At 34.1% G+C, this 20,879-nt stretch overlaps 3 protein-coding genes across 4 annotated transcripts; 2 read left to right on the top strand and 1 right to left on the bottom strand.

Moving 5' to 3' along the window:
* Positions 1–18: 18 nt before the first annotated feature.
* ankrd29 (ankyrin repeat domain 29) lies at positions 19–8,332 on the bottom strand. 2 transcript variants are annotated; one of them, XM_084117328.1, is made up of 10 exons: positions 8,008–8,332; positions 7,170–7,280; positions 6,988–7,086; positions 5,654–5,752; positions 5,475–5,573; positions 5,112–5,210; positions 4,899–4,997; positions 3,834–3,929; positions 3,646–3,744; positions 19–1,623 (listed from the first exon to the last, which is right to left on the bottom strand). In XM_084117328.1, the coding sequence occupies exons 1-10, from the start codon at positions 8,017–8,019 to the stop codon at positions 1,540–1,542; spliced, it is 897 nt and encodes a 298-aa protein (XP_083973454.1). In that variant the 5' UTR covers positions 8,020–8,332; the 3' UTR covers positions 19–1,539. The 2 variants fall into 2 exon arrangements, with proteins under 2 accessions (XP_083973454.1, XP_083973453.1); XM_084117327.1 differs by having other exon boundaries at positions 165–1,623; positions 6,988–7,089; positions 8,008–8,221.
* A 1,714-nt stretch (positions 8,333–10,046) lies between these two features.
* Positions 10,047–13,888, top strand: cts12 (cathepsin 12). The gene is made up of 8 exons (XM_084117329.1): positions 10,047–10,155; positions 11,084–11,241; positions 11,581–11,703; positions 11,877–12,041; positions 12,447–12,668; positions 12,764–12,932; positions 13,412–13,517; positions 13,756–13,888. Exons 1-8 carry the CDS (start codon positions 10,149–10,151, stop codon positions 13,853–13,855), a joined length of 1,050 nt encoding a protein of 349 aa, XP_083973455.1. The 5' UTR covers positions 10,047–10,148; the 3' UTR covers positions 13,856–13,888.
* Positions 13,889–15,511: 1,623 nt separating this feature from the next.
* On the top strand, positions 15,512–19,937 carry LOC311085130 (uncharacterized protein). Its single transcript, XM_084117563.1, has 10 exons — positions 15,512–15,895; positions 15,987–16,147; positions 16,593–16,716; positions 16,930–17,163; positions 17,256–17,433; positions 18,317–18,490; positions 18,658–18,817; positions 18,987–19,110; positions 19,281–19,508; positions 19,601–19,937. The coding sequence occupies exons 2-10, from the start codon at positions 15,999–16,001 to the stop codon at positions 19,766–19,768; spliced, it is 1,539 nt and encodes a 512-aa protein (XP_083973689.1). The 5' UTR covers positions 15,512–15,895; positions 15,987–15,998; the 3' UTR covers positions 19,769–19,937.
* The last annotated feature ends 942 nt before the right edge of the window (positions 19,938–20,879 follow it).

Below are 20,879 nucleotides of genomic sequence, written 5' to 3' on the forward strand. Positions count from 1 at the left end.
CACTTCCGCATTGAGTGTTTACCCTGACGTCACGGGTGACAGGCGTCGAGCCACACCTTTCCCGCCTATCAGACACGCCTCCACTGCGACGTACCAAAAATCTATATAAAAACTATATATGCCTATTTAATTTAGTTCTCTCCCTCATAAAATACGTTAAAAATCAGCATTTTCTTTTACATTTATTGTTTTGACGAAAAACATTTCAACCACACTTCTCATATTCAGGGGAGCACATATTCAAGCACCAAGGTGGACATTTTTAAAGAAAATATAAGTCCAAAATGCATTTCAACAGAAAATAAATAAAACTACTTGTCAAAAACCCAACAATTAATTCACACAAAAATAAATGAATTAAATATGGTGCCAGTAATGTTTAAAAAAATGTTTGTGTATGCAATCAAATAAATCGTTTTCTTTTACATTTATTGATTTGAGAAACATACAGTTTAACACGCTTCTCACACAGACAAATGGCAAATAAAATTGTAAGAAAACGAACATTTAAGCACCAAGATTTTCTGAATAATAAATAAAATAAAGTCCAAAATGCATTTCAGCAAAAAAAAACAAAAAACAATTAGATATGACAAGTAAAGCTACTCATCAAAAATTATTTTTTTATCTAAATAATGAGCTTTTTATTTGGTTGTGACTTTTTCTCCACTGATTCATGAAAACATGCTAATAATTAAAATAGGCAACATTTGCAGGCTAAAAGACATTATAACATTACTAAAATATATTTTTTAATTAGCATAAACTGCTGCTTCTCATAAAATCTGAACATTTAAAGGTGTATTACTCAATATTGACATCTAGCGGTTGAAATATTGGAGTTTTTTCCCGCCATCTCCCCCTCAGACTCGACGCTCAGGCGGGTTGCCAGATTTGAGGACACACAACAGAAACGAGCGTAATTCACTATAGAAAGCCTTGCAGACTGCAGTATAACTTGATCAGCTATGTATACGTCTGCAATATTTTTATTGCCGAGGCTTTTTAGGTCGAGTAGAAATTTCGATCTCTGACCTGATTTGTTTGCTGGCTTCCATCGCGGTGTTTTCCGCCGAATGGCAAACACGGGGTGTCGAAATACTAATGGATAAACTGGCAGTGGGCGGAGTCACACAAGCCAAAACAAAACCGGACATTCCGACACGGAACTCACATTTCAAAGTAGAATAATTGGCTGTAGCTTTGTTTTTCAAAGAAACAACTATTTGAACTTAGCATGTTTCCTAAATATCTGCAAACATTTGGTATTTTTATGCTTTTGTACAGTCAAAAAAATATTACACCGCACCTTTAATAAATGCTTTAGACTGAAAACAAAAAGCCATTGACATTAATACAGTATGTCATAACATTTCAAGGATTAAGAATAAGCAATTCTGCTTTTCAGTGCATTTGTGTTGTCGATCTAAAGCTTCAAGCATCCACTGTACGAGACTGGAAAGATGTTGCAGGCAGTCTCCTGGGATGGAGAAATAGTGCATTCATTTTTCATGGGCATAAAAACAAACACAGCAGTCATCAACTCCCTCCATTCAGCATCGGCAGTCGCAGGATTCTTAGGATGCGTTCGTTCTTCGTAAGATCCTCCGGCAGTTCATTGTTCTGTAGAGATAATGTGATTCCGTCAGAACGTGGTACAATAGTGCCATTAAAGCACAAGATAAAACTCTATTTTCATTATCTACTATGAATTGAATTTGATTTATTTTTAGCTATTTTAAACTATACCACACTGACCAGTAGATGGCAGTGCTAGATATGAACAATATAACAATACCAGAGATATCTGGCCTGGGGCCTGTACCACGATGGTAGTTGAACAAACTCAGGGTTACAGGATTAGTTTCGAGTTGACAAAACCAAACCAATCCAACCTTGCTTTGTTGGTACCATGATGCTGATCATCAGCTTTCTGTTAACTCAGGCTTTGATCCTGAGTTTAGGCGTGACATCAGTAGCGAACAGCCAATCACATGCTGAGAAAGAGTGAAACCGCAATTCATTTCTCGCGAGAGAAGCTTCTCTCTTCTGCAGATTATTACGAGAGTGAAAAATATTAAGAATTTAAACAAATTTACACAGCAAAAAGAAAATAGCGGTCTATGAAAGAGGACAACTAAAAGAAAAAGTCTTGCTATATCAGTGCAAGTAAAAGTTGTGAAGTTAATTTATACAGTTGATAAAGGTATAGAGAGAATTGAACATTTAAGCTCACATGTAGTCATTTTATAGCTTTATCTATTGATTCTAAAGTCTATTTATATTACCTTCATGTATTTCTTCATTTAAACTGTGCGTAATAATAATTGATTGCCTAAAATTGTACATGTGTGATTGATTAAGGGTATATCTAATATCTAAATCATACAAAATTATTATTCTAAATAAGCATTAGTAAAAGCCAGACGATTTTGTCTTTAAAAATCATTAGTGACCTTTAATTTGGAGTTGAAACAGAGTGACTTTATCCTTTGCTCACAGCTGATTGGTCCAATTTCGGTTTGAGATCCCGGACCAGGTTAGCCGTGGAGCGTAAGTTACTATGGCGATAAACACTGCTAAAAGCCAAACCACTTTCATGGTGCCTAAAACCCACTGTTGCCGCAAACTAAACTGAAACATAGCTGGCTAGCCACCTAAACCAGCTTCATGGTATAGGCCCCTGGTTTCACAGACAGGGCTTATATTAAGCCAGGATTAGGCATTAGTTCAATTAGGACATTTAAGTATCTTTTATAAACATACCTTAGAAAAAAATCATTACTGGTGTGCATCTAGACGAAACAATGGCACTGACATATTTTAAGATTAAATTGAATTTCAGTTAAAACAGCTCAAACATGCATTTTAGTCTGAGACTAGCTTAAGCCTTGACTGTGAAACTGGGGGTTAAAGTATTAATTTTAGACAAAGCACCTGTTTTACCTACAAGAATCATGCAAATGTCAAATAATTGGTAAAATAATTGCATAATTATTCATTTGCACGGACAATTCACACAATTATTTATTTATAAAAATATATCGATATATTAAATAATAAACTGAAATAAACTGGAATAAGCTGAAGCACTAAAATAAACATAAATGAAAACTAAATAGCAATATTTAAAAAATAAAAAAAAACAAAATGACAAAAACACATAACGAAATGAAAAATTTAAATAACATTAACATTAAAATTAAAAATATAAAAATAAAAGCTAATTCAAAATATTAATAAAACTATAATAAAGCTAAAATAAAAACTAAAATAACACTGACCTGTGTAGAGATATGGAGAAAATATTGTGGATAATAAAATAAAATAAAATCAATAAAAAAATAGAAATATATATAAAATAATACATGTATTTCTCAAAAAAAAGTATATATATATATATATATATATATATATATATATATATATATATATTTATATATATTTATATATATATAAATAAATATATATACCATTTTATTTATTTTATTTTATTATTCACAATATTTTCTCATTATCTCTACCCAGGCTTTATTTAAATTGTTCAAAACAACCCCATATATAAATTGCAGTATTCATTTGCTTGGACAACTGGCATAATTATTTATTAATTAAAATATGTATATCCACGCGTCTGAAACTGACCTTGTTGGGTAAAGCTGGATCGGCATTTGCCTTCAGCAACAGTGCAACTGTTTTGGGATTCCCGCCCATGACGGCGGCATGAAGAGCTGTAGAACCGTTCTAGATTACACCGCAAAACACACACAGACACACACATCAAATGCAGGGTAAAGACTGTTTTTACCGATGTCAGATGTTGTCTCTCGTACCTTCAGAAGGCCAAGTGAGGGGGAGAACTTGAGCAGTTCCTCAATGACGTTACAGTATCCTTTATGTGCAGCCTTGAACAGAGCCGTGGAACCATCCTTCAGTCAGAAACACAAGCCATTACAGCCATGAGAGACTCAGAGTCAGCATAATAGAATAAATGAGGCATTTGTCAAACATTTCATGCATTTTTAATAAGCTTCTTTTCCACCTGGCTGAACTGTTTGATTCAAGCTTGGGTAGAGATGTGAAGAAAATGTTGTGGAAAACAAGTTTAATAAAATAATATTTAATTAAATAAAAATAACAGTAAAATACAATAAAATAATAATAAATATTGAATTAAATAAAAATAATTAAGCAGTAATTAATAAAAAAAACTATAAAAATAAAATAATTATTTAAATCATAAAAAATATTGACAAAACATTGCTTTAAACAACAAAACAATAATAAAAATAATAAAACAGTAAATTAGTGCTGGGCAACGATTAATCGCGATTAATCGCATCCAAAATAAAAGTTTGTGTTTACATAATATATGTGTGTGTACTGTGTATAATTATTTTGTATATATAAATACACACATATGCATGTATATATATTTAACAAATATTTGCATGTATATACTGTATATATATATATATATATATATACATAATTTATATTATATATAAATATTTTATATATAAATAAAAAAAATCTTAAATATATACATGCATGTGTGTGTATTAATATATACAAAATAATTATACACAGTACACACACATATATTATGTAAACACAAACTTTTATTTTGGATGCGATTAATCGTTGCCCAGCACTAATTAAAATAGTAATTCATTATATAAAACAATTACAAATTAAATAATTCAATACAATTTTAATAAATTCTATTAAATAATAAAACATAACATTAATTATAAAATAATAAAATACATTGAAATAATAAATAAAATTTACTTGAGCTAAAAATTAAAAACAAAATATTTGGGTAGAGATATGGAGCTACTGCAAACTGGAATTTTGCAAAAAGAGAGAATAATTCAATAAAGTTCTCAACATACTTTTCTATCTGCATCACGGTCCGCACCTCGTAGCAGCAGAACCTTCACCACCTCGTCATGTCCCATCTGGGCCGCCATCCAGAGCGGAGCTGTGCCATCCTGCCGCCCAAAAAACACAATCAGCATAGAAAACAAAATGAAAATCAAAATAGCATACCAAACACCACTAATGAAAAACAGAAATTACAATGCGTGAGGCATCATAAATCAGACCTCTCGAGGTTGATTGACTTTAGCCCCAGTTGACATAAGCTGACGTATTACAGTCACATGACCCTCTTGGGAAGCCAAAAATAAGGCCGTTGCACCATCCTGAAACAGAAGATGGCTCATTTCATTTATAAAGGTTGACAGATAAAGACATTCAACTGCTAAAACAAATATTTCTACCAAATTATCTCCCAAAGATATGTTTGGGCTATAAGGTAAAAATCAATCCAACTGTGTCCTATCCCATTCCTAAGAGCACTGAATCAGCAGAAACCCTAGAGGAACTGGCACAAACATGAGCAGCTACGGCTTTTAAAGAGCAACGGCGCGGCCGGCCTCATGGGAGAGAGAGACGTGTTGACTAACATTGAGCTGGTCGTGGACATTGGCGCCGTTCTTCAGAAGGGTGTCCACCACTTTGGAGTGACCGTATTGACAGGCTGCGGAGAGTGCCGTGCCGCCATCCTGTAGATCACAAACCGTCAGTTCTGAATGATCACATTTATTCTAAGTCACAGCTTTCTTCCATTAATAACATACCGCACCTTTGTCCGAAACTCAGTGGACGCTCCAAATTCGAACAGGAGCTTGACAATTTCATTATGGCCCTGTTGTGAAGCAAAGAAGAGGGCGGTGGAACCTGTCTGGGAGGAACAGTGACATCATCTGCGTCATCATCAGTACACAAACACACTTCAGATGTTATCAGCAGCACTTACACACCCGTCTGAGGGAGAGTAATATTACCGCACATTACTGCACTATTAACAACCTGTCACTCTAGCTATGTATCTATATTTAGGTCTGACAAAAATAACACGCACTGCAGCTTATTGCTGGGTAGATGTCAACAGAAATGTTAGGGAGGATAAAAAAATAAAAATAAAATAAAAACAAAATAAATAAATAAAATTTGCTTAAAACAGCTTTAACAAATACAAAAATATTACATTAGCTTAATTATTTTATAAAATAAATCATTTTGTAATGTTACTTTAATCTAATGTAATCTTTTCATCTCTTTATTTATTCCTTTATTTTATTTTATTCCTTTATTTTTTATCATAATAAATGTATTATATTTATTAATTTTATTTATATTTTTATTTAATGTAATGTTATTTGAAGCTAAATAAATAAATATTAATAAATGATTAAATACATAAATGAAATTAAATAAAAAGAATACATTATATTAAAGTAACATTACAAAAAAAATAATAATAAAAAACTAAATTAATAAATATAATATAAGAAAGCATATAATTAAATTAAATAAAAATAATAAAATAAACAATTACATTACATTACATTAAAAATTAAAAAGAAATGAATAAATATGATATATATAATATAATGAACAATATAATTAAATAAAATATAAAAATAAAGCAAATCAAAATAAAATTAAAATTAATATAAATAAAATAAATAAAAATGTCTTTAGATTAAAATAAAATAACATGAAATGAAAAATTAAAATAAAATAATAAAAATCTAAATAAATAAAAATACAACATAAAATCACATTATAATAAATTAAAATAAATTAACAAATAATAAAAAAATCTAATTAAATTAATTTAATTAAAATTATAACAAAATAATAAATTAAATAACAATAAAATAAAAGCATCCAATTAAATTATTAATAAAATAAAATTTTATAGTTGTGTTTAGACAGATATTTTCCTGTAGCTTAATAAGTGAAGATGTATGATATCTTCATATCTACTAATACGAGACTTAAATTAAGACTGTCACAGACTGCATCCCCTTGAATCATTACAAAAACAGCCTAGAAATATTATTGAGGAATAAAACAGTTACATAAAATTGTCCATTATAATACCAATGTAAGCATGCTGGAGATGCATACCTCTCTTTGCAGATTAATATCTGCACCTTGCAGGATGAGTTCCCGAACACACTCATAATGCCCGCTGTAAGATGCCACCATCAGTGCAGAGGTGCCGTACTGCTGAAACACACCGTAAAGCATTATTCTATGGCAATGCTGATTGCATTGTGAAACATGCAAGATGGCAAGATAGTTCATACACAATCTTTGCAGTCTACATCCACTCGCCCGCTGTTCAACAACAGCTGAAGCAAAGCCAAGTTTCCTTTCCTTGCTGCCCAAAACACAGCGTTGGCAAGAGGAGTCTCCTTCTGTCAGACACATAAACAAGCAGAATCAGACACAAACAAACACGTACAATCTTCATACAGAGAGAGATCACACTATTATACCTCAGGTGGATGTTAAATGCAGGTTATTTACTCATTATTATATTACTGAAGGACTGTCGAATCAATATCAGTATAAATCCTCTTTCGTGCCCTTAGTCAACATTAGAAAAGTAATGTTGCTGAATAAAATATCATCAAAAAGAAAAGAAAAGACTAAAAGCACTAAATTAATTTAAATAAAACATTTATTTAAAATTGAGTGCTGTCAAATCGATTGTGTGTATACACACACACACACACACACACACACACACGTGTATATATATAGGCTACAAACTTTTATGTTAGATGCGATTAATCGATTTGACAGTACTATTTCATTAATATAAATTACTTTGAAATAAAATATATTAATTCAGAGTGTAAAATATGAACCTGTTAAACAAAATGACAGCAAAGAAAGTAACGTTAGATTCCAAAATAATGTACCATGATTAGTATACCATATTTTAGCGTAAGCTACGGTTACCATGGTGAATTTTGGAAGGGCGGGGTGGGCGAACCCTCGTCATCAGGCCATAAAGACGCTCGTGACTGATAGAAAAACTCTTAATTCGTTATTCGGTGACACGTTTATTAGTATTCATCTTAAGACATATTTAGATTAAATAAATAATGTTTTACCCAAGTAAATAGTCATGTTTACCTTGAAAGACATCCTAGGAATCTCATTCGTGCTTCATCTTGCTGGTTTGCGCGGTGTCCCTTTTATAATGTCAGTCCGCAGCGCTCATTCATCCCCAGTGAAGAACTGAATGAACGGGGATTAACGGTCTTGTTTACCGCAGTGAGTGTTACACGGAACCGAGCCAGCACGAACATGAGCGAGCAGCTTTTGCATCAACTGCGAATTCACTTGTATGCCCCCTCCTCACACTCTCTCTCTCTCTCTCTCTCTCTCTCTCACTCACTCACTCACACACACACACACACACACACAGACAGAAGGTAGATGTGTTCGATTCCTGAATGAATTGTTCTTATGAGTCGGATCTTTCAAATGAATCAGTTGACAAAACCGACTCATTAAACCGAGAATCATTTTGTGTGAAATAGTACGAATCGTAATGAGCCGAAAACTTGGTAATTGAGCAGATATAATAAAGTAAACCGAGGATTAAACTGGTGAGGCGAAACTGAGACTGGAGTTACTTTAATAGCCAAATAACGTGTTGCAAGAAATGTTACAAATAAAACAGTGAAAAAAGCCATTATTAACGGCAAGTTCCTTCATAAAGGCCCTTTCACACTGGATGCGTAACGAAAAAGCGAATAGTTCGTGTGCGAATAGTTCGCGTCAAAACCCATCACATGAGCCGCGTAAACACGGTTGCTTCAGGACGTAAAAGAATCGCCGAAACTGTTCGAATGATCCGACTTGAAATTATAAATTAAAATATATATATATATTCAGTTATATAAAATAAAGACCCCTAATTTTAGATAATTTTAAAACATATAGCTAGTTAGCCATTGTCAGAGGGGATTTTGATTTGTTATTTTATTATAAAAGGCAAAAAAGGATGTTTATTTACATAGAGCGTTTTATTAAATGTTTTGATAATTGTTACAAAAGGGTCTGATAATTAGATCCCACAGTGTTGTTTGTCCCATAAAAATAAAAAACAGAATATTGTTAAAATTTTGGGGGGGTCGGTAGCACCAGAGAATGTCTAATAGTAGACGGGCTCTGGTATCACTTTTGATATATTCTACAAATTGTACATATTTAATTAAATTCTCATATTTTAAAGTTTAAATGAGTCATTATACAAAAGATAAAAATAACTTTTGTATTTATTATTTTTATTCAATATGGCAGAGTAATCGGTGAGGAAAATGTAAGATAATAAATACATATAATATACAATTATTACAAAGTAATAAAAATATAACCTATAGTAATGAAATATATTTTTTTTTGAGTCAACAAAGTATTCTTTTTAAGGAGAATTGTAAGTAAATTCTATTTACTTATAATATAATATAATATAGTCTATAGTATAGAAAAAATATATAGGCTATGGTAAAAAATATTTTCTTTATTTATTTTTATTTAACACAGTTTGTAAGGAAAATTGTAAGGTTATGCACTATAGTATAAAAATATAATATAACAATATAATATAATAATTATATTTATTTTTATGTAATACAGCAAAGTATAAGGAAAATCGTGATGCTATTCACTATAATATAAAAATAGTCTAGTAAAAATAAAGGATATAAATACAATAGGCTATAATAGGCTGTAATATAATAATAATATAATATGTAATGTAATTTAATGTAATATAATAATAGGCTATAGTAAAAAAAAAGTCTAACCTTTTCATTTAATACGGCAAAGTAATTTTGTAAGGCAAATTGTAATTCTGTTCACCTGTACCTGCCCTTCAACACAGACTGTTTATAATGAAAAGCCCCAAAATATGCCCTGCAGAGGCAATCATGGGATGAACCGTAATAATGGGGCTAAATTATGACAGCACTGAAGAACACACAGCCTGACTGCAGAACAAGAAAGACAGATGACTCAGCATTCACCCCCGTAATAAAGGCCTTGGGGTGGCTGGACTATACTTTAAGGATATAATGTCTGTAGTAGTACGTTCATTATATTCCAAACAAGAATCAGGTCAGACAAAACACGTCAGGCATTCAAACATCGCTGACTCAGTCCTCAGTCCGTGTGAAGGTATATAATGCAGAAGACATGCTGCAGTTTCATCTGCACAAAACTCCAGACGCTCAGACAGACACTTTTTGCAGAGCCTGTGCATCAACATGTTCGGTAAGACTGGAAGGAGTCATATAAGGAACTTTGGATATGGTGTAAATACGACTTAGTTCCGTTGTTTAAATATTTATTTTAAATATTTTGTTATAAATATGTATTTAAATTGAATTGTTGAACCAAAAATGTGACATAAATTGTGCTCATTGTTTATTATATGTTAGTTATAATTATAGTATATATTATAGTATAGTATAGTATAGTATAGTATAGTATAGTATAGTATAACAATTATATATTGTCAATTTATTTGTAAAAGTGAATCAGTCTTAGAATAAGAACTCAAAAAGCAAATAATCAAACGTTCGTTTTGGACCTGGTGTAAATATTATAAACAAATACAGTCGTGTAAACATTTATGTTATATATTTAGTTTTAAATATTTATTTAAATTGAATTGTTGAACCAAAAATGCAACCTGAATTGTGCTCAGTATTTTTATTTATTTATTTATTTTGTTTATTTATTTATTTATTTATTTGTGTTTTTATTGTAAAAGTGAATCAGTTTAAGAATAGGAACTGAAAAAAAATACCCAGTTGTTTAAATATTTATGTTAAATATTTAGTTATAAATGTTTATTTAAATTAAATTGCTGAGCCAACATTTTTTAAACTAAACTATGCTCAGTATTTCTATTTATTTATTTGTTTGTTTGTAAAAGTGAATCGATTTAAGAATAAGAATTCAAAAAATAAAAATAAAAGAATTGTCATGTTATCTAGTGAAGCAAATAACCATAAGTGACCTGTTCAGTTGTTAAAATATTTATGTTAAATATTTAGTCATAAACATTTATTTATTTATTTATTTTATTAAAAGCAAATCATTTTTTTTATAAAATTTTTTCATATATATATGAAAATTTATTTAAAAAAAATTGTGGATAAAACATTTTTTTAAATGTAATGTGTCTTTTGCATAGATACCTATCAAGCACACTGGGTGGCGCTGTTCAGTCGAGCGGCCGTGTTTGCGCTCCTGATGTGGGCGCCTCTGCAGGGGGCAGCAGATTCAGAAGAGGAGGTCGCCTCAGAGTGGACGCTGTGGAAAAAGGCCCATGAAATATCCTATGATGAAAAGGTCAGTTATGGTCATTCGTGTGTGACTTAAAGAGACAGTCCACCCAAATAATGAAAATTCAGTTATCATTCACTCACGTTGGAATACAACAGAAGGCATGTCGAAGACATGATGGCAAGTGAATAAAGCCTGAATTTTCAGTTTTGGGCAAACTGTTCCTTTAAAAACTCATTTAATTGAAAAGTTTGAACCACTATTGTGCTTTTGAGGCACTTAACTCTGTTTAAACATGTATTTTAAGTCACCTACTGTGTTGTTAAGATTATTATATGTTATACTGTCCATTATGCACTGCATTTTTGTTTGTATTTCTTATGATGTTTCACTTTATAACTGTAGAGGGATGACAATCAGAGACAGACCATCTGGGAGACAAACATGAGGATGATTGAGAAAAACAACAACGATTTTCGTTTCGGATTGTCAACGTTTAGCATGGCAATGAACAAATACGGTGACCTCGTAAGTAAAAACGACTGAAGAAACTACCCTATTGAAATCATAAACATTATAAGAAACTGTTTTATTAGCTTTGTTAAAGGTGGTCTTATACTGACACCTAGTGGTGTGGATGTCATCATGTACAAAAATGTGGTCCAATATGATATCTGACCTGATTTTTGTGTTCTCTTCAGACCAGTATGGAGTATAACCGCTTGCTGGGTGCCAAAATTAGTGGCCCGATAGACAGAAGAGGAAAGATTGCATCCGCTCAGACGCTCAGTTTAAATGCCAACAGACTGGGATTGACCAATGTTGACTATCGAGCACAGGGATATGTGACTGAAGTCAAAGACCAGGTGGGATTCTCTTGTATTTTCTTAGTTGATCATCATTCATATGCTTAATTTTATTCCAAAGTGTCATCCCAGCTAACAAAAATATAAGCTAGCTTTTGCTAACGTTGCCATTAAGTTATGAAAACGTTATTTCTGAATGTTCTCTGAAGTCCAACTAAACATTTCAGGAAAAAATATTCCATGAATGATGTATAATAACGTTTTTGTGCTAACATTTTGAGAACATTTTTAAAAACCAGATAACTTTGAACAAACGTTCTATAACGATACCGTAATAATGTTTGTTCTTCACAATGAGAGAACCTTCCCAAAACGTTAGCCAAAGCTCTGAGAACGTTCCCTGTTAGCTGGGATTATTCTACTGTATGTTTGGTGCTAAAAAGACTGATTTGTCATTTTTTTCAGGGATACTGTGGGTCTTGCTGGGCCTTTAGCACTACGGGTGCCATCGAAGGCCAAGTGTTCAAGAGGACGGGGCAGTTGATGTCCCTCAGCGAGCAGCAGCTGGTGGACTGCTCCAGGTCTTATGGCACGTACGGCTGCAGCGGAGCCTGGATGGCCAACGCCTATGATTATGTGATCTATAAAGGGTTGGAGAGCTCTGACACTTACCCCTATACGTCAGCGGTGAGACATCTTGTTCGTTTGAATTAGAGAAGTAGACTGTATGAGATATGAGATGGCCAAACTGAATGTATCTTTTTTGGTTATGGTTTCACCAGGATGTTCAGCCCTGTTTCTATGACAGAAGTTCAGTTGTTGCCAGAATCAGTGATTACAGGTTCATCCCGGCCGGAGATGAGCAGGCATTGGCTGACGCCGTGGCAACCGTCGGTCCAATCACCGTCGCTATAGATGCCGACCATCCAAGCTTTCTCTTCTACGGTTCAGGTAAGATTTCACTTCTATTGATTCTATTTCCATTCCAAAAAGAAAAGAAGAAAATAATATATAAAATAATAATTTACTAATAATTTCTGTTTTATTGGGGGGTTTTTTATTACTATTTGCACTATTTGTATTATATATTTTTAAAATATCGTAATAACTATTTTACAATTTCTTAATTTTTTTTTATATATAATATTATACACAAATATATATATTTTTATTTAATGTTGAAATAAAACAATCATTTATTGATTTTTCATAGACTTATCATTGACTTTTTCAAATATTATATATATATATATATATATAAATCATACATAGATGAATGTTTTGTGACTATTTATTTATTTAACTATCATATAACAGTTCAAACGATTCTTTCTTTCTTGTATATAATGTAAATGTATAAATATACATATAATACATAAATATGTAGGCTATTTATTTTATATATATATAATTATCATTTATATTTATAGGAATCTACAAGGAATCTAACTGTAACCCTAACAACCTCAACCATGCTGTGCTTGTGGTTGGTTATGGCTCAGAGAAGGGCAAAGATTACTGGATAATCAAAAACAGGTAAGAGAACACCCGTCATTTAGGTTTATGACTACACTAACACCTCGTACACTGCTGGCAACACAACACAACAAACTAAACACACCTATTTAAATGTTGTGCACCTGTAATGAATATTATGTTGGCAAAATATAGAACAGTTACTTCATAGAATACCATGTTTCAGGAAACATGTCCAAAAAAAGCAGGGTAATTCCTTTCTAGGTGTGTGACCTCGTCTTTTCCTTTCTTTTCTCAGTTGGGGTACAGGATGGGGAGAAGGAGGCTACATGAGAATGATACGCAATGGCAAAAACACTTGCGGGATCGCCAGCTATGCTCTTTATCCCATCGTGTGAGACATTTTCCAATAAAGACTTATGAAGTCTGAATTGTGTCACAAATCAGTTCATTTAGGGCACTAGTACAACTTACACTACAGAGCTGTTGCCACAGATCATGTTTTCAGCCCATCTTAAGGTGTGTTTTCTCACGATTTTTTCACACAACCTCTTTTTTTTTTCCATGTGTGTTTTTGAAACTATAATACTTTCGTTCCCTATCAGTCAGTCAAGTTCAATGTTACATTGACAGACTGATGTAGTGGGATCTCATTTGGGAGCCCAATCACTAAAACAAGACATTGGCGAGTGAGATTTGCGTGACAAGCCACTACCTCGGACATATGGGTATATAAGCATCCGTTCAACTCACATATTCAGCTTTTTGCTTCGAAGCTGGGCAGCGGTATGTGTCACAGAAAGAGCAAACATCAGCTATAGATGCTGAACATCCAAGCATCCTCTTTTATTATATATTTATGTATGTGTTGCCTCCTTGCCTTATGGTTGCAGTTTAACACACAAATGTTTGTTTTATTACTGATACCACAGCAATAAATATCTTTATTTAATATTATTTAATTTTATATTTTTGTAAAAAAAAATATATATACATAAAATTATCTTAAATATGACCACAGGGATAAAAAAAAACACAACGGGTTTAGGGCACCTTGATGCATTTTAAAACTATAAACCTATATGACAACAAACTCCCAAGAACGAGAAGAACGCAGAAGAACATTTAAAAGGTCTAATAATATTTCCATTACATTTACAAGCACTACAGTCTCTGAACTAACAGTTTAGCACAGAAAGAATACTTTTTTGTCCATCCTTCTTTGAATTCTTGGTCTACATCTTTGTTTTCTGGCTGGGGCCAGTTGTTCAAAAGTAATCTGATTGGATTTCGGCTATAGGATTGGATTAAATCTTGAAAAAAGAAAAAAGAAGGATTCTGAAGTCAACTTAGGTCACAAAATCCAATCTTGGTTTTAATCTCGATCAAATCATCAGTTTGTGTTATAAAAAAATTGAAAAAATGAAAGTAATGATGTTCAATATGGGCCACTATGATCAGAAGTAAGGAACGTCTACTGGAGGGAGGAACGATGCAACAGGTAAGTGAATAATCGACAATTTTGTTCTGATTCAGATAAAAGATTATATTGAAAGGAAGAAATTGTTCTCTTTGTAGTTTGTTTCAATTAGATTTATCATATATGAACAATTAATCAATGATAGTCACTCAGTAATCAAAAACATTGTCATCAACTCTTCTGTTGTTTCTTCTAGGTTGAAAGATTCAACAGCTTAACAGCTTCAGTTCAATTTGATGAAGTTTCACACTTTTCATTCAGTGTGTGAATAAAGTAAACTCTCAAAAACCCATTACTGTGTCTTTCGCTTTCACTTTGACCAAAGGAAATTACAATAATAAAACAAAATGTTACATTCAATAACCCAAATGTACAAAAATTAAATGTAATTATTCAATTTGACGAAACACAGATTATGAATCAGAATTTCTTCCAATGACCCACTTTTCTTTTCAAAACAAACAGTATGCTCAACAATATGAATTGGAAACCAACGAATTGATTCAGTTGAACAAAGCTCATGAACCAAACGACTCATAGATCAGAGTTCGCGAATCAAATGTCTCAATTCAAAGAGTTGTGCAACTCTCTTTCGATCAGTTCAAGTTCCAAAAAATAACGTCTCTCCTTTCGAAGGCAAAAATCAAACAAATTCGAGGAAATAGAGTATTTTCGTAATAAATGAACTTGAGAACTGGCTGACTAAAATCAGTTTGAAAATGCTATCTCGTGAAATAAAGGCGTAAAGATAATCGTGACTGAAAGCTGCAATTTTTTTATTGGTTAAAACCAATGGAGAATATCTCATATTTTTCCGTGGGTGCTCGGCCATTTCCGTGCTCTGTATAAAAGCAGGAGGCAATATTTCTGTGGTGCATACTGAGTTTCACTGAGCTGTCAACAATGAGCATCCTTTGGCATATAACTAGTCTGCTACTGCTGCACTCCTGCACTCCAGGTGATCACATCTAATCTACTTATGTATTTACAAAAGTTTGTTTCTCAGAATATGCTGTTGAATTGTTTCATATAACTAAACTCTTTCTTAGGTTCGATGGTAGATGGTAGATGGTATTGTTGGCGGTAAAGTCTCCATTCCACACAGTCGACCCTACATGGTCTACATGCATGACTCTAAATCCAATAGAGTATGTGATGGTTTTTTGGTAGGAGAGGATTTTGTGATGACAGCCGCCCACTGTAAAACAAGGTTGGTGAAATTAATTATCATATTTTGGAATTAGAAATGTGACTTTTGATATCCAAAGTGGCAATATCTTTGTATTGAAATATGGTAACACTTTACAATAAGGTTCATATTAGTTAACCTTAGTTAACATGAACTAATTATGAACAATACTTCTTCAGCATTTATTAATCTTAGTTAATATTAATTTCAACATGCACTAATACATTATTATAATCAAAGGTTGTACTAGTTAACATTAGTAAATGTATTAACTAACATGAACAAACAACGAACAGCTGTATTTTTATTAACTAATATTAACAAAGATTAATAAATACTGTAACACATGTATTGCTCATGGTTAGTTCATATATTTACTAATGTTAACTAATGAACCTTATTGTAAAGTGTTACCTGAAATATATATTTGTGTAAATCTGTTTTTTTTTTTTTTTGTCACCTTTAGTCATCTTAAGGTGTATTTAGGCATCAGTGACACCAACTTTTTACCTGACGGTGTAGCTGTTCATCCATTTCCACATCCACAGTTCAAGAGCAATAGACCAGGTCATGACATCATGCTTTTAAAGGTAATATATAACGTTGAACCATTTATAATTGAAATCACGCCTTTGAAAAATGGCCATTCATAACAGGAAATCTGATGTTTGTAGAATATAATTTGGCTAAATCTAATTAACTTGTGTCTAATCAAATGAATACTAAAAATCTAATGAATACATTCTTTAAAATACAGAAAAACATAGAAAGAAATGTAGAACTTTGCACCTTTTGCCTTTCAGCTTGAAACCCCTGCAACTTTGAACAAAACTGTGAAGACTATCGCCTTGCCAAAAAAAGAGAATCCCAAACATGCAATCTTAAAGGATTGCATGGTCTCGGGTTGGGGCTTGCAGGATTACGGTCGTGGGCCTCCATCAAGGGTCCTCAAAGAAGCAAATGTCACGCTGTTGGACTCTAAAAACTGTGGGACACCCGACACTCTGTGCAGCGAGGGAACGACTGGACCAGCAGAGGTATTTCAAGTGACACCACTTACAAATTATTATCCATGGTGTATTGCTAGTGCATTCTGGATATACTAGTAATCAAATGATATCATCCACAGGGAGACGCTGGGAGTCCACTTGTTTGTGGAGATGTTGCTCATGGAATTGTATCTTATTACAAAAAGGAGTCAAATGGAGAGTACTGCTCAAGATACACTGACATTTCCCAATACCTTCCATGGATTCATTGTGTAATGGGCGCCCATCCTCCCCCCCCCATCCAGGAAAATGAAGCAAGTAAGGGCAAGCTCAATGTTCAATGTTCAATGTTAAATTTATTTATAAAGCAAATATTAATACAACGAAGGTTGACCACAGTGCTGTACATAAGAAAAAGTAAAATAATCATAAAATCACATTCAAATTCTATAACATTGCCACAGACAATCACAAAATAAAACCTCAAATTCAATGCAGCATTAATAGTAACCCATTACACCACTAACACAGCACTCATGAATGATCAAATGCCAATATACAAATATACAAAAAATATGCTTTTAAATGTCGTTTAAACTCTCTAAGAGAGGAACATTGCTGGATATAATGAGTTAAACTATTCCACAGCCTGGGAGCAGCGGCCGCAAAGGAGCGGTCTCCTCTCATTTTCTGGTACGTCCGCGGGACCACCAAGAGATTTAATGACTCGGAGCGCAATACTCTCTTTGGTTTCTTCGCCTAGATCAGATCAGTTATATATGTTGGAGCAGTGCTATTTAGTGCTTTAAAAACAAATAAAAGTATCTTAAAATTAATCCTGTAGGAAACCGGCAGCCAATGTAGTTCTCTTAATATAGGGGTAATATCCTCATTTTTCCGAGTGCCTGTCAGGAGTCTTGCGGCCGCATTTTGGACAAGCTGTAATCTGTTTAAGCTTTTGTGCAAGCTTTATCTTTTCTATTATTCTAATCGAATTGAATTGGAATGTTAGAATTTGACATAAAAGGTGATGCATTTAAATAAGTTTAGAAAAAATTTACATATAGGTGAAAATGCCCCTGGAAATCAATTTAAGGTGGCAAATATTGCCCCGGATTTGCCACTGGGCCGATTGGGCCAGTGCCCGGGGGTGATGCTAGCAAAGAGGAGTTTAGCACAACATCCAGCCTTGCTATTTCAGATGAACCTGAGCATCAGCACCAGCCCAACAACACAGAGAACCCCAGCCCGGCTGCAGTGACAGACACCTATTCAAGTGCCCCCCCACCACCACAGTCTCCGACTCCGCTTGAGACTGAAACCGAAGCAGGAGCTTCGGAAGCCGCTGAAGGCGGCAGAGACCCGGCGGTGACGGGTAGGTTAACGTACATTACCAGTTTGACAGCCTCAAAACGTAGGCCTATCTATTACTTTTTCTTTCTAAATCCGTGCCTGACTCCAGGTGATCACATCTAATCTACTTATGTAATTACAAAAGGTTGTTGCTGTTGAATTTTTTCATAGAACTAAACTCTTTCTTAGGTTTCTCCGTCGTGCAAGATGGTATTGTTGACAGTGATGTCTCCATTCCACACAGTCGACCCTACATGGTCTACATTCGTGACTCTAAATCCAAAGCAGTATGTGTTGGCTTTTTGGTAAGAGAGGATTTTGTGATGACAGCCGCCCACTGTAAAACAAGGTAGGTGAAATGAATTACCGTATTTTGGAATTTTATTAAAAAACGGTATACAAATTGACTCAAAATCCACAATTCTATGTGAAAAAAAGGTGACAAAAGTGGCAGTATTTTTTCTTATTGGTTATATATATGGCCTCTAAATCTGTATTTTTTTTTTGGTCATCTTTAGTCATCTTAAGGCGTATTTGGGCGTCAATGACACCAACTTTTTACCTGACGGTGTAGCTGTTCTTCCAATTCCACATCCACAATTCAAGAGCAATACACCAGGTTATGACATCATGCTTCTGAAGGTAATATATAACATTGAACCATTGGATGCCTTGATAAAATAGCCTTTCGTAAAAGGACATAGTTGATGTTTACAGAATTGGCAAAATCTAATCACTTGTCTGAATGCATTTCTTAAAATTCAGGGTGGAAAAAACATAGAAGGAAATGTACTTTTCACCTTTCCTTTCAGCTTGAAACACCGACAAATTTGAACAAAGCCGTGCATACCATCACCTTGCCAAAAAATAGCAGTGAAAACATCTCAAAGGATTGCATGGTCTTGGGTTGGGGCTTGCAGGATTACGGTCGTGGGCCTCCATCAAGGGTCCTCAAAGAAGCAAATGTAACTCTGTTAGACTCTAAAAACTGTGGGACACCCGACACTCTGTGCAGCGAGGGAACGACTGGACCAGCAGAGGTATTTCAAGTGACACCACTTACAAATTCTTATCTAAAGTGTATTGTTAGTGCATTCTGGATATACTAATAATCAAATGATCTCATCCACAGGGAGCCTCTGGGAGTCCACTTGTTTGTGGAGATGTTGCTCGGGGAATTTCATCTTATTACAAACAGGAGTCAAATGGAGAGTACTGCACAAGATACACTGACATTTCCCAGTACCTTCCATGGATTCATCATGTAATGAACACCCATCCTCTGCAGAAAAAAAAATAAGTAAGGGCAAGCTGGAAGAGCATGAAGAGGAAGAGCATGAAGTAATTAAGTTAAATACAATTTGTTTGGTTTAATATAAATTTAATTATCCATGTTTTACTACTGCAACAGTTAGCAAATGTAACATTAAATGTGCCATTTTAAAATAAAGGCTAAGTGTTTTATAAAAGTCTAAAATGCATTTCCTTTGTCTAAAATGTACATACCAAGCATCCATGCTGTAGTTCAGTGGTTCTAAAGCAATAGCATTTTATATATATATATATATATACACTGCTCAAAAAAAATAAAGAGAACACTTTTTAATCAGAGAATAGCATCAAGTCAGTTAAACTCCTGGGATATTGATCTGGTCAGTTAAGTAACAGAGGGGGTTGGTAATCAGTTTCAACTGCTTTAGTGTTAATGAAATTAACAGCAGGTGCACTAGATGGGCAACAGTGAGACAACCCCCAAAACAGGAATGGTTTTACAGGTGGTGGCCACTGACATTTTTTCCCTACTCATCTTTTCAGACTGTTTTTCACCAGTTTTGCATTTGGCTAGGGTCAGTGTCACTACTGGTAGCATGAGGCGATACCTGGACCCTACAGAGGTTGCGCAGGCAGTCCAGCTCCTTCAGGATGGCTCATCAATATGTGCCATTGCCAGAAGGTTTGCTGTGTCTCCCAGCACAGTCTCAAGAGCATGGAGGAGATTCCAGGAAGACAGACAGCTACTCTAGGAGAGCTGGACAGGGCCGTAGAAGGTCCTTAACCCATCAGCAGGACCAGTATCTGCTCCTTTGTGCGAGGAGGAACATGATGAGCACTGCCAGAACCCTACAAAATGACCTCCAGCAGGCCACTGGTGTGAATGTCTCTGACCAAACAATCAGAAACAGACTTCATGAGGGTGGCCTGAGGGCCCGACGTCTTCTAGTGGGCCCTGTGCTCACTGCCCAGCACCAGGGAGCTCGATTGGCATTTCCCATTGAACACCAGAATTGGCAGGTCCACCACTGGTGCCCTGTGGTTTTCACAAATGAGAGCAGGTTCACCCTGAGCACGTGACAGACAGGAAAGGGTCTGGAGAAGCCGTGGAGAATGTTATGCTGCCTGTAACATCGTTC

Source organism: Abramis brama, assembly GCF_963993115.1.
Source record: "Abramis brama genome assembly, chromosome: 6".
NCBI lineage: Eukaryota > Metazoa > Chordata > Actinopteri > Cypriniformes > Leuciscidae > Abramis > Abramis brama.